This window comes from Candoia aspera, chromosome 1 (assembly GCF_035149785.1).
Source record: "Candoia aspera isolate rCanAsp1 chromosome 1, rCanAsp1.hap2, whole genome shotgun sequence".
Taxonomy (NCBI): domain Eukaryota; kingdom Metazoa; phylum Chordata; class Lepidosauria; order Squamata; family Boidae; genus Candoia; species Candoia aspera.
The window spans coordinates 39,743,518-39,758,107 of NC_086153.1; the positions used below are offsets into that span (position 1 = coordinate 39,743,518).

The 14,590-nt window shown below is 41.2% G+C and overlaps 1 protein-coding gene across 1 annotated transcript in view; it reads left to right on the top strand.

The window, feature by feature from the left end:
- The window catches only part of LOC134496897 (cullin-9-like), a 59,892-nt gene that overhangs the window by 31,412 nt on the left and 13,890 nt on the right, over positions 1-14,590 (top strand). The window contains exons 20-34 of the mRNA XM_063302616.1: positions 500-633; positions 731-916; positions 1,593-1,708; positions 2,253-2,435; positions 2,649-2,806; positions 3,118-3,352; positions 3,511-3,679; positions 6,395-6,540; positions 7,334-7,442; positions 7,877-8,073; positions 8,164-8,423; positions 8,516-8,879; positions 10,153-10,293; positions 13,798-13,962; positions 14,049-14,212. Coding sequence (XP_063158686.1) covers positions 500-633; positions 731-916; positions 1,593-1,708; positions 2,253-2,435; positions 2,649-2,806; positions 3,118-3,352; positions 3,511-3,679; positions 6,395-6,540; positions 7,334-7,442; positions 7,877-8,073; positions 8,164-8,423; positions 8,516-8,879; positions 10,153-10,293; positions 13,798-13,962; positions 14,049-14,212 — 2,727 coding nt within the window. The remainder of the gene's footprint in view (positions 1-499; positions 634-730; positions 917-1,592; positions 1,709-2,252; positions 2,436-2,648; positions 2,807-3,117; positions 3,353-3,510; positions 3,680-6,394; positions 6,541-7,333; positions 7,443-7,876; positions 8,074-8,163; positions 8,424-8,515; positions 8,880-10,152; positions 10,294-13,797; positions 13,963-14,048; positions 14,213-14,590) is intronic.

Below are 14,590 nucleotides of genomic sequence, written 5' to 3' on the forward strand. Positions count from 1 at the left end.
TTATGAATGCTGCTGTTTTTTATAATGTTATGGTAACAGAATCTTGTAAGTCAGAATACACTTCCCACCTCCCTCCCTTTATCTTCGTGGGAACTAGGGAAGATCATGTCTGAGATACTTTCTCAAATTACATTTCTGTCCTGGGCTCAGATTTCATTTATCTGACCTTTGCTTCTTTGCGGCTCTTCCTCCTGTTCCTCAAGGTTATTTCTACCGCCCATCACAATATGTATTATTATATAGATTAGATTAGATCAGATCAGATCAGATCAGATCAGATCAGATCAGATTTGTATGGCTGCCTAGCTCAACTAAGTGACTCTGGGCAGCTCACAACAGATAACAGATGTATCATGTTATCCAAGCTTCTGCCTCCTCCCCATATTCCTTTTCTTTACATTATGGAATGTATTTGTTCCTATCCAAATAAATTGGATAGGATTTAATTTGATTTGTTTCTTTTTCAAAATAAACAGGCTGCACCTCTTTCCTATTGCAGATTGAACAGTGCCTTGCGCCACGAGCAAGTATTTGCCAATTGCTTCCTTCCTGATGATGAGGCTGCCCAGGCTCTAGGCAAGACCTGTTGGGAGGCCCTGATCACCCCCTTGGTGCAGAGTATCACCTCTCCAGGTACTGGGTGTTTTCTAACACAGGTCTTTTGATAATCAGACTTGCCCATCCCTTCCTTTTCCAAGCTGATGTGTTAACTGTCTGTCTCTCTTTCCAGACTCTAGTGGCATCAGCCCTATGTCATGGCTGCTAACTCAATACTTGGAAAATTTGGAGGCAGCCCGGAATTCCATGAGCCGAGCTTCCATCTTCAATTCCCGTGTTCGGCGTCTTAGCCACCTGTTGGTGCATGTGGATTGTACTGGCCCTGAACCTGAGGAGCTGAAGCCTCCTGTTAAATCCAGTGAGTGTCCTCCCTTTGGGCAAATAAGCTGCAAAAGGGGCAAGTCCTTCTTCCAGAATCGAAAGAATGGTAACAAAAGGGGACCCCTTGGATATATTATATGGTCATACCGAGAAGAACAAATGTAATCTGTGAGACTGTATTGTAAAGATTGATGGCATGCAGTTCTTGACTGGGGAAAAATTCTAAAGGACTTGGGAAGCTGGAGACAGATACTTGGGGACTCTACTAGCTCTCAATCCAGAAAGTTTCCTTGCTACAATCTGTGAGAGGAAATAATATAAAATATTGCTTCATGTTTCATCTTCCTTTCTTTCTATTTCAAATTTAATAGGATGCAAAGAATAGGTGAAAACTAGTATCTTTGGAGAGACTGTTGCTTTTCCCAATCAAGAAAAATGCTCCATTTCTAATATCCTGGATATACTCAGAAAATTTGAAATCATGTAGTGTCTAAAAACCCACTTTTCTAATTATCCTTGGGACAATTTTAAAGGTGAAGCTGAATGTCCATTCGTTGTGCAATTGTATGGGGCAGACTTTTTGGGAAACAGTAGTATAATTCCACCTGTTCAGGAGAGTCAATTTATCAGATGCTTTAAAGATCACTGTTGTGTCATACCAAAAACTAGTGATTTGTAATGCTCTGTGATGTTGTGTAACATGCACTTTGCAGATGGGAAGAATGGTAAGAACAAGGAGTCAAGCTCAGGAGTTGTAAAGCCAGCAGTGAATAAACCCAGCTGTGTGACAGGCATCACCCAATGCTGGAAAGACGTAGTACAGCAGCAGGTAAGGATGGCTGAAAGGTGGTGTCCAACAACAGGAGAGTGACTGCATGCATGAAGCAGGGAATCATGATGTTAATGCAATCTATTGCGTCTGAGAGCTTCTGTCATAAGCTATTAACCAGTTCATTATTGATACTTCTTTATGGTTTATGTTACAAGTTAAGGAGTCTTAGAGAATTGTATCAGGAGCTCTGAAGCTTCAGAGAGAGGTTGATGTGAAATCAAGCTTTCAGCTGAAAAGAGTGTGTCTGTTCCAACTTTGTTATCTGCTAAGCTAGGTAGAGTTTATTTTTATTGTGAAATTCCCAGCACATGATTGGGCTCCCTAGGTTGTTTTCAGTTAAATAAACAGAAAGTTATATAAAATATTTATGTAGAACATCTTGAATATTGCAAAATTGCAATTAGGCATGAAAATTGCCTTGAATCCAATGGAGACTTTGCACTAAAAAGCCTTCCTTAACAAAACTTCTTCAGGTGATGTCCCATTGAGCCAAATAAAAAGGTTATGACCTTGAAATGTTGCCTGTGCTTCTGTTGTCCAGGTGAAATGTTTCTTGGAGTCCTCCTGGCAGAACCCTGACTTTGTGGAACGATATTGCAGCACCTACCAGCGCCTCCGTACTGCCATGGAGGAGCTTTTTGGACAGCAGATCTCCTTCATGCTGGCCTTATGCCACGGTTTCTCTGGAGCCTTGTTGCAGCTCTCCTTCCTGACGGCCATGCACGTAAGTCAGAGATCAAGTAGGCATTTCCATAAAACAGAGATGTACAACCTGAGGCCTCAGGTCCAGATCTGTTCTCTAAAATATTTGAATGTGGCTACCTGAGACTTCCAAAATTAGTTATTGAATTGTAATTTTTAATGTGACAGAAAGAAAAATAAGTTAAATAAATGATTAGCAAATATCATGCTAACTAACATATTAACCTGACTTCAGGTGAGTGAGCAGTTTGCCCGTTACATTGACTGGTGGATCCAAAAGAGCTGGGCAGATTCGGGTAATGTGGAGACACTTCAATGCCTACAGCAGAGCCTGGAGCCCATCCTCTTCCTAGCAGACCTGGAGTTGGCCAACACTTTTGAGCGATTCTACCGGTGAGGCTTTTGTGGAGAGGAAGAAGGAAGGGAAGGATGAGTATACTACTTTTACTAACAGAGTAGACAGGTCTCAGGCAGGAAGCTTTTTGGCAGTAGTGGTGAAGCATCTTGCTGGTCCTTCAGTCTGGATGAAGGAGTCCTCAAAAACATAAATATGGCTCTGAGTTTTGTTTTGAGGAGTAGTTTGAAGGGGCCTGGCTCCTTCTTAGGAGCCAAGTAAGCCTAGATCTCCAGGGATACTGTGGGGACTGTGAAAACAAATGTGGCTGATGGATGACCCTTGTCTTTAATTTCCCCTTGAACTCCAGATACTACCTAGGAGACCGTCTTCTGTCTCAAGGGAAGACATGGATGGAATCTGCTGTAGTGGAGCACATTGGGATCTGCTTCCCCAACCGTTTCCCACAGCAGATGCTGAAGAACTTGAGTGAGCTGGAGGAGCAGCAGCAACAGTTTCATCTTTTCCAGTTGCAGCAGCTGGACAAGTATCTGCTGGAACTAGATCAGCATGGAAATCATGAAGAGGAGGAGGAAGAAGGCGAGGTAAGCAGGGGGGGAAAAAATCAAATAGATCTAAAGCTAAAGTAATTCTCTGAAGCAAAGGCTTTTTTGCCCTCTCACATCTCTTTTGTCTGGTTGATGCTGCCTAAAATGTCCTGCTGTCAGCCACAAAACTGATACTAGATTTGTTTTGCTCCCAGATGATGGAGAAGCCTTTTTCTCAGGAGGAAGAGGCAGAAGTGAAGGTATTGGCTTTGTCTCCACGCTGTTGGACGATCTCTCCCCTCTGCTACCTGGAAGACCCTGCCAGATTTTTTCCATCCTCCCTCAGCCAGCAGCTGAGAAAGTTTGCAGACTTTTATACCCAGAGTGAGTATGAGACTGCCCTGAGTTCAAATTGGTGAGGAAGGGGTGTTCCTGATACTGTAGGTCCCACTGCTTCCTGGTGTAGTTGTCGGTAAGCAAATAAGAACATTTCACCCAGAGACTTTATAATCAGGAAGGGTTCGCAAATCTGGAAACTAGTAGTTTCAGGTTTCTGCTGAAGAAATTCTGAAAAATAGCAAGTCTTTCAGTAGATTTTTAGAGAGGCCAAGATTTATTATCTCTGGAAGAACTGACCAATTATAGGACTAAGGAACACAGTAAAAGTAAAATAAAGGTAAAGGTTCCTGTTTAGACATGTCCGACACTAGGGGGTGGTGCTCATCTCCGTTTCATGGCCAAAGAGCCAGTGTTGTCCGAGGACATTTCCGCAGTTGTGGCCAGCATGACTGTCAGGGAACGCTGTTACCTTCCCACCGAGGCAGTACCGAAGCATTTGCATGCTTTCGAATTGCTTGGTTGGCAAGAGCTGGGGCAAGTGCGGGAGCTCACTGTGCCACGCAGCACTTGGGTCTCGAAACGCCGAACTTGCAACCTTCTGGTCGACAAGCCTGGTGTCTTAACCACTGAGCCACCGCCCCCCCAAAAGGAACACAGTAGCTAATTAAAAAGGAAAAATCAGATTTGGTTAATGTAAATCTAGCCTAGTACTGCAATTTCCAGTTCTTATGAAGTGCAAAGAGTTGTCTAGACTCTAAATTTCCAATATGGCTAAGCTCACGGGAATACTGCTTGGCATTTGCCAAGCTTTGTGCCTACCTCATTTTATTGTTTTAGATTAGAAATGGTTGCAGATTTTAAAAAATGAATAGGAAACTGGTGAGTCGCAAAGCTGTGCATCATTCTTAGGCATAATATTTGCCTAAGAATAATAATATTTCTAGTTCCAAAAGGATCCTAGTGGTATTCATTGAAAAAGAAATGGTGGATGGCTGCAGCCAAATTCTTTGCTACCATTTTATGACAATGACAATAACATGCTTTCAGGATTCCATATGTGCCAATTGGTTCCAAAAAATCGGGTACACCCTAATCTCTTTGATCTCTTGAAAAATAGGTAGCCAAGATTTTATGAAATAACTGATTGAATTATAAGATGTAAACGATTGGGATCATTTGATTTTTACTGCAAATGAACCATTTTGATAATGCAGGATATGCTGACTTTCTCTTTATTCCTTTCTTTGTCCGATGTATATCTGCATGCATGCACATATACATCCTACATACCCATCATAGTATTCCCTTTCAAGGTAAGCAGCATTATGTAAAGTACAGAAAGCAGTAAGAAAAATTAATAGCAAAAGAAATTATGCATGAAAGAAGAAAAAGAGAAGACACTACACTACTCGACAATACTTCTCCATACCTTTTTATATTTTAAACTATTCTTGCTTCCAATATATCCCTTCACTGCTTCATACATGGTTTTTTGTATATTTTAGTTTTCTCACTTCTTTTTGAGAATCTTGTCAGACTCCATCCAACAATAGCTCTCTCAGGTTTCTCCTTTTTCTTGACATAGTCTTTCTTCATGTATCTGTTTTGCATTCAGTCCTCATTCATTCTCTCACTGTGACCAAAACACCTCACTGTACATTTTCATACTGTCACTCAGTCTGCATTCAGTCCCCATTCATTCAACACCCGCTCATTCTTAACACTATCTCTTATTGTTTACTGCACAAACTCCTTAAATAATCTGTTCTCACTTCATTTAACTGATTTTTGTTTTTCCAGACATACCCACTTCTGTATAACAAAGTGGGCAAAACCAGTTTTCAACTTAGCCCATGGTCATTGATTTTGACATTCGTTCCTCACAAGAGACCACTATCTTTCTGCCCGTATTTTGCATGTCTTAAACTTCTCTTATTCCTGTCATTTTCCCATATTTAGAAAACATTCTACAAAGGTACATACATTCATCTACTTGCTACAGTTTTTCATTATTTATGTGTAAATGAGGTAATCATTCATGTTATTCTGGGTCAGTCATTCTCTCAGCCCAGCCTACCTCACAGAGTTGTTATTGCAGGGAAAATAAGAGGTGAAAGCATTATGCAAATACAACCTCCTTTAGCTGTACAGAATAAAGGCAGGATGTAAATCTAATCATCATTATCTAGAACCTCTGTTGCAAGCCAACATACTGTTGCCTACATCCCTTCAGTTAGTAGGCATATGCAACATACTGACATGTACTCAGGATGCCAGTGATCCTGAAGATGATTTAATTAATTTAATTTAATAGATTAGTAAAGCTGCCCAATTCAGAATGGGTTGTGTACAACATTAGAATCAGATAAAAAACAATAATTATCAAAAGATGAAGCAACACAGAAGGCTTGGCATTTCACCACAACAAGGGTACTGTTGTGGATCCCACCATCATATTGTCTCAAGGCCTGAGAGAAAAAAACAGGTGTTTTGGGATTTTTAGAATAGGGTCAGGATGGGGACCATACGAATCTCAAGGAGAATGCTGTTCCAGAGGGCAGGACTAGTGATAGTGAAGGTATGCTTCCTGGGTCCCATCAGATGATGTTGCTTTATTGGCTTATGTGATTGTTGTTGCTGTCTTAAAAAGGAAAGTTTGCAGTCTCTAAGGAATTGCCCTGCCTGGAACTGAGGGCTTATAGAAATGTTTTGTTAAGCTTTCAGTGTATTCCTCCCTGACTATCTCTTCATCTCTTTTAGGTAGGAGCCACTTCGGGCTGGAGCATACAAAGCCACAGCGTTTACAATGGACGTGGTTGGGCCATGCTGAGCTACAGTACCAGGGCTGCATCCTGCAGGTGTCCACCCTGCAAATGTACATTCTTCTGTGCTTCAACCATACCGAGGTCCTGACTGCCTTCATTCACATTTCCTGCTTTAGTTTTATTGACATTGATTGTGCCAGGAATTGAATAGTGGTAGACAAAACTATTCACCCTCTCCATTCCCTCTCCCTGTTTCTGGCTTGTGGAAGGGAAAGCATTATATCAAAAAGTGGAAATGAATCCTTGCATATCCCAAGGATTTGTTTTGTACTGGGGCATCAGTGATAGGAAATTGACTCTGGACATGCTCTGTTTGGAGGCAATTTCTGTATTGCGCAGATATGTATAATTTGCTCATTTCATATGGTAAGGATGTTCTCTCCCTGACTAGGTTGAGTGTGGTAGCATAACGTTGGATCAACGGCTTTTGTTTATCAGCTTGTGTTCAGCCAGATGGTTTGCCTGATTTAGGCTGGAGGTGGCTTAGGGGTTCTGTGGTCTCTTGTTTAAGCTGCAGACATTTGTACAGAATCCCTTTCAATGAGACAGTGCCTCTTCTGAAAAAAAGAAAGAAAGTAGTATCCTGAAATTTTCTGCAGTGTTATAATCTCAGTATGACCTGAAGTTTGAAACTAGAAATGTTACTCTGAATGGGATGGTTGTGCTGCACTGTACTGGAAATTTGTCAGGAGCTGTTCCCCTTGTCAGCAGCAGGCATCCCTGTAAATGGGTTAGAGTCTCAGAATGGAAGAGTTACTGAATTTGCAGTATTTTTCACAGTAGGGTCTGAAGACTAGATGTTACAGCTTTCTTCTCTGTGTCCCTTTCTTTATATATTCAACTTTATTTTTATTTTCATTTTCATTGGTTATAGGAAGTTTCTGTGGATACATTATTAGAAGTCACAGGTCTTTCTCCTGTCCTCCTAAGTCATGCACTGAAACCTCTGACAAAGGAGAATGGGATCCTCACCCAGAGGCAGAGTAAGTAGAGAAGACATTCCTGTAAAAGGAGAGGGGATACTGACAGTGCGTGAAGTTGACCTGATAAATTGGATGGGATTGTGATTTTAATTTGTCTGCACATTAGATTTATATCCCACCTTTCTTCTGGGAGCTTAGTGAGGTATACTTTGCACTTTTTCTCTCAGTTTTTCCTCATGTGGCTGAAAGATAATAGCTAGTCCAAAGTTACCCAGTGAGCTTGCACAGCTGAGAGTGGACTCAAACCTGGGTCTTTCAGTCTTAACCTAACCTCTTCACAAAAGAAACATTAAATACGCTTTTAGCTGATTTCATGGATTGCTTTGTTTGCCAACTTTGATGATGAAGCTAAAAAGAACTTTACCAGTCAGGTATCACAGAACACAGCTGAAATATCTTAGCTCCTCTCAGTCCCTGTCTTCTTTGATTGCTAGGTATTTTGAGGCTGAATGAGGGGGCACCAGGCCAGGAGTCCAGTCAGCGCCTGTGGCTCTTGCCCAAACAGATGTATTTGAACGTGGAGGAAAATGAGGGCTGTGCTCTAGAGAAGAAGAGGAATACCATTTGCTGTCTCCTTGTCCAGATCTTGAAGGAGGAGAAAGAGATGCATATTGACAACCTGGTATTCAAGGTATGGAATGCAGGGACTTAAGGCCCTTGCTGAGCTCAGCTGGCAGCCAAAAGGAAGATCAGTTCTGTTCATTCTTTCTACCCTGTTCAGGTGATTGATGCCTGCCAGAAACGAGAGTCTGGCTGTACCCAGAAATTTTTGAACTTTTGCTGCAGTAGCACAGATGTCCTCTCTTGCATCCTGCATCTGCTGAGCCAGGGTTACATCCAACGCCAGGAGGACAACCCACATATCCTGGAGTACATCTCAGCAGAGCCCACCACACCTCACCGGGGCCAAGCTCAGCTTACTTTTCAAAACATTACTTGCCAAAAACAAAAGTCTCCTTCTGGGATAGATACAACCAACAGGTAATGTTTTATTTTAATGTGCTGTGCATATACAGTAGTAGAGTGAAAACCAGTCCTTTGTTGTTGTTCTTGATAAGGCTTTTTCTTGTCAGATTGGATACCTTTGGCCTTGGCACAGAACAGGTTCTGATGGAGACGGTGCTCTTGCCTATGGGACGCACCATGAGTCAAGAAGAGGTTGAGCTGCTGATGACCCAAACAGTGGAGAAGGTGTCAGATACGCTAAGCACGACTGCAGATATAGCTCAGCATCTGCTCATACACTGTAAGTGGAATGTGGATGTTCTGATTCAGCGCTACACAGAAGACCAAGACTTGCTGCTGTTTTCCTCAGGGCTGCAAGTGCGAAACCCTCAGCCGCCTTCAAGCCCTGTCACCCACTGTCCAGTGTGTGTGAATCTGCTGAGCGAAGTGGACAATCTGCCTGTTCTCTGTTGCATGCACTACTGCTGTAAGGTAAGAGCTTCCTTTATTATTCTGATAACAGGTATTTAGGCAGGGAAAAAAAAACAAATTTGCTTTCACTCTGTCACATTAGTAGTGTGTTAGAGAAGATGAAGATATGTATCCTTGATTTTTTTTTTTTGAAACATACAGGTAGTCCTTGACTTAAGATCATTCATTCAGTGACTGTTTGAAGTTACGACAGCACTAAATGAATGGTGGTTACGACTGGTCCTTGGAGTTCTGGTGTCCCAGCACCCTATGATCATGTGATAGCAATCTGGATGCTTGGCAACCCATTAGCACTTATGACCAGTTGCCAAGTGCCTTGAAGTCACACAATTGCCATTTGCAATCTTCCTTGCCAGCTTTTCCAGAAAGTCAAAGGGGAAGCCAGCAGGGAAGATTGCAAGTCACTGGGGTAAGTCTCCCCCACCCACACACCCTCCCCCAGCCCCTCTACACTTTTGCCATGCCAGCCACTTGCGCACCCTCGCCAACCCGCAGCCCCGCACACCTTCCCCAACCCACGCAGGCCCTCTCGCACACCCTGCCCAAGCTGAGCAGCACCTCTCACACCCCCCCACTCACCCTCCCCGACCTGCAAGGCACCTCTTGTGTACTTCCATGCACCCTCCCTGACCCACGTGGCACCTCTCGCGCACCCTCCCTGACCCACGTGGCACCTCTCGCGCGCCCCCATGCACCCTTCCCAACCTGTGAAGTGCCTCTTGCACACACTTATGCACCCTCCCCGACCCACATGGTGCCTCTTGCACAAACTCCCTGACCCTCTCCCACACCTCTGCCCACCTCCTCACTCCTTCCCTCCATCTGGCAGCAGCCACTTGCCTGCCAGCCTGGGACTTGCAGCTTCCTGCCAACCTCCCCACTGAAGCTGGCAGGAAGTTGCCTCGCCTAACGACCATGGGAGTCATTAATGACAGCAACTGGGACTGCAGGGATTGCTGTTGCTAAGTGATGTGGTTGTGCTTTACGACCGCATCGCTTAATGATGGAAATTCTGGTCTCAATTGCCATCGTAAGTCGAGGACTACCTGTATCTTGTATTTCATTCATCCCTAGATTGCTCTGGACTTCATGTTCATATCTGTGAAAGAATATTGTCAATTTTTTGACATCCCTATCCCCAAATTATTAATGGCATTGTCTCTTGCAAATGATTTTGTGTATGATAAACTGCAGTTGAAATAGTCCATATTTCTTCCTCTTCCTCTTCCTCTTCCTCTTCCTTCATTTTTATTTTTATTTTTTTCTTAACTAGTCCTGCTGGAATGAATACTTGACTACTCGGATTGAACAAAACCTGATTCTGAATTGCACATGTCCCATTTCTGATTGCCCTGCGCAGCCCACTACTGACTTTATCCGCTCTATCATTTCCTCCAAAGAGGTCATTGCCAAGGTAAACAGGGTAGTTGTAAAACGCACGCTTAGCTGATTGAAAAACTGACCAGTCACCTCCAGAAAGGAATTTTGTTCTTAAGAGCAGATACTTGTTTTATCTTGAAGCCTGAGAGTTGTCCTAGAAGGTTAAGCTGTTATAGTAATCCATTATTCTAGGTATGGTAAAACATACATTAATTAATAGAGACTATTGCTGTATATGACTATATGACACTAAAGATGTTGCCTAGTTGGGCAATGAAATGTCTGCAAGAAAACAACCAGGCTCAGAGAGCACCAAGAACTTCACGGTTTTTTTTAAAATCTCAATTTTCCTAAAATAACTGGAGCAGTTTGCTCAGCAGATGTCTCCTCTCCTTGTACAATGAGCATTGAAGTAATCTAAAGAGTGCTTGGTCAAATTTTTGTAGAGAGCCAGATATATGAAACAAAGTGGAATTTTTTTTAATCCATATATACTGGTTTTTATATACTGTTTTACTTTTCTTTCTCTTTTGTATGTTATAGTAAAATAAATTAAAAAGAGATCTAGATATAATCCCTAAAAAAGTATTACTGCAGGGTGTGTGTGTGTGTGTGTGTGTGTGTGTGTGTATGAAAAAGAGTTCTTCTGTATACATTTTTTGGTGCAAAGAATAGCTGAGTATTTCATTTTGTTTACATTTGGTAAATGAATAATTTGCTTATTTTGCATTGTTCTATTGAGGGAAGGAGAGCCAGTTTGGTCTAGTGGTTAAGGTGCCAGGCTAGAAACCGGGAGGCCGTGAGTTCTAGTCCTGCCTTAGGCATGAGAGCCGGCTGGGTGACTTTGGGCCAGTCTCTCTTTCTCAGGAAGCAGGCAATGGCAAACCACTCCCCAAATCTTGTCAAGAAAACTGTAGGACTTGTCCAGGCAGACTCTGAGAATCGGACATAATTGAATGGATTAAAAAAAATTGAGGGAAAGTGTTACAAGAAACCTGCCAAGCATACGTACACTCTTGTAGTACTGGTACTTTGCTAGGGCTGCAAAATCCTCTATGTTCCCAACCCTTTAAATGCTGAAAACATGCTTTTGAGGACAGAGAAAATGCTTACAATCTCAGGTTATTCAGAGATCTAACGTATTTCAATAGTTATAGGTCAACAAATAAAACTTTTCAAAATTAAACAATGATTGGAAATTTAAAATGATTAGAATTATGTTAGACAAGGTAAATGACTTCTGAGGAAAATGCCAAATAGTTATCTTAATCATCACTGTTATATTAGCTTTAGCTGTCCTTTAGAATTTGATTTTTTTAAAACTTCAAACAAATTTAAGAAGTGTGGCACCAGTGCTCTTTGTCTAAGAGCTAAACCTGTAATCTGGGAAGGAACAGAACTAATGATGGTTTGTCAAAATTTTGGAATTGATAACTAATCTCTGAAATAATTTGAGGTATAGAAATAAATAAAATGCTATCAGGCTTTGGATGTCCATGGAAAACACATTTATTTTATTAGTAGCTATAAGCTAAATAACTCAGGGAGGCAAAAAATAGGAATGAGAAAGGAAATTGAATTATAGAGTGGACTACTGTATATTTTTTAGTGGGACTTTGTTCTTGTACTACTGTTTGGGGAGCTGTAAAAACTATTTTATACTGTATGCACTTAAAAGGAAGATGAATACCCCCTTCTCCATAATTTATCTTTAAAACTGGAGGGTCATTTTAGATTTACTGAAAATGTACTAATGGAAGCAGACAATATTGTTTTGGCTATAAACACATGAACTCACTAAACGTATTATAGGAACTGAGTCCAGTCTCTAGATTGATTCTATTCTATTCCATTCCATTCCATTCCTAATTCTATGCCTAATTCTATGCCTAATCATAGAATTATCATTTTAAAAATTATTCTGATTGGAGCATGTCATTAATTTTATTGATTTCTCTGTATTTCTATATACTATATTATCAAGGGAATCTTATTTAATTTCTGATTAAGATTTTTGTAGTTAGAAGCATATTACCAAATAATATTTGGTTTTAGTTGGTTTCAAACAACTCTTGAAATTATAATTACTATTACCTAGTAATTAGTGGGACAATACAACTGGTTATTCTACCTGTATGTTTAATTACATATGACCAATAATCCCACAAGGTAACAAGACAATGCCTAGAACACCCAAGGAGGGCTGTGAATCAGCTGTGCTGAAATTTTGATTCATTATTAATTTTGATTCAAAGCTTTGAAGCTTTGATTCTAAGGGATGATTTGCCAGTGAATGAGGTACCACTTTGAATAATTTGCAAAACATCTATACTATTCCTTTCCAAAGGAATAGTATAGATGCTAAATAATAAACTATATGATACCTTAGATTGTATAGTTCCTGGTTGGACTATTGCAATGTGCTCTACATGGGGCTGCCCTTGAAGATACAACTGAGTCCAGAATGTGGCAGCTCACACAGTACTGGATACCCCTCAGTTCACCTATGGTTACTGTATGAGCTGCACTGGCTCCCAGATTCTTTCCTGGTGCAATTCAAGGCCCTGGTTACTACTTGTAAAGGCATACATGGCACATGGCCAGGTTATTTGCAGGGCCACCTCTCCCTGAGGGTACCTGCATGCTTCACCAGGCTAGACAGGGTGGGTTTGCTCTGGGTCCTGTCCCTTAAAGGTTGCCATCTAATGAATCCTAGAAAGCATGTTTTTCCTGTGGACCATCCTTCCCTCTGGGACTGTCCTGTGGACCATCCTTCCCTCTGGGATCTGACAGGCTCCTACCCTTTTAGCCCTCTGGAAAGCCATAAAGGGTTGGCTGTTCCCCTAAGTGCTGGGATAGGGTGAGGTTGGAGCCTGAGGATTGTATGGTTTGATGGATTGGGGATTGTGGGTCAGGTCCCTGGTTTTCTTGTCTTTTGTTTTACTATTGCTGTGAGCCACCCAGAGTTGTGTTTTGTGATATACAGACATAATCACCTGAGGTATTTCCTCAGTTTAATGTGCCTCAGTACAGTGGACCTGGACTGTAGTGGACATAATCTGTCTGTACATGTACACGAAGGTCCCTTAATTAATTAATTAATTAATTAATTAATTAAACATTCTAATTGGTTTTGCTGATTGTTTCATTCATAACATCATTTTATCCACCTATCCTCATCAGAAAATGATGAAACTTAACATAATGCTTAATTGAGAAAAGTATTGTATTGTATTGTATTGTATTGTATTGTATTGTATTGTATTGTATTGTATTATAATTTGGAAGAGATAAGTCTCCTCTCAGTAAACCCTTAGTTAATAAGGTGGTTTATTTTTGCATACAACATTAATAAATATTCTGCTACTTTCTTTTAGGATTGAAATATTATCTTAAATAGATTAATCTTTAAAAAAATAACCTGTTGAAAACCTGCTTCTTTTGTTTAGAGGTTTATAACATACCTATAACACAAATGTGTCCCAGATGCTTTTTAATGAGAACTCCAAAACTAACAATTGTGCATTTTTCTATGCAGTATGAGAAAGCCCTTCTAAGAGGTTACGTTGAATGCTGTTCAAACCTAACTTGGTGCACCAACCCTCAGGGCTGTGATCAGATCCTCTGCAAGGAAGGCCTTGGCTGTGGAGAAGCCTGTTCAAAGTGCTCTTGGATCTCCTGCTTCAGCTGCAATTTTCCTGAAGTAAGGTTAACATGAAGCTTGGAGGCAGGGTGCTCTCTCTTTTTAGAACTATTTACCACATAGCTCAGTCTCTGGATTCCTCACAGGCTCACTATCCTGCCAGCTGCAGTCACATGTCTCAATGGATGGATGATGGTGGTTTCTATGAAGGAATGACGGTAGAAGCCCAGAGCAAGCACCTGGCCAAACTCATATCCAAACGCTGCCCCAGCTGCCAAGCTCAAATAGAGAAAAATGAGGGCTGTCTGCAGTGAGTAAGCTTTTGAGTACATTTTGGTATAAAGAGCAAAAATATATATACAAGCAAATTTCAGTAGTTCATGGCTTGTTTGACAGATTGGATTATTTGTAGTCGTGGAAGATTGCTGTCTGATCTACTATGTCTTCCCTTTCAAAGGCACAGATGATTTGTGTCTTCCTCACTCTGGAGGCAAGAGGATGCAAGACAAAGTAATAACTGATTTGATCAGCTTTCCTTAACCTGGTGCCCTTTAAATGTGTTGGGACTATGGTACCTAAACCATTCTGCTGTTTTGGGGCATTTTCCTTAAGTAGTTTGGATAGTATCAATCCTATCTCCTTTGTCAGCTGAGGGACAGTTTAGCATTCTTCTGCCCATTTTAATTAT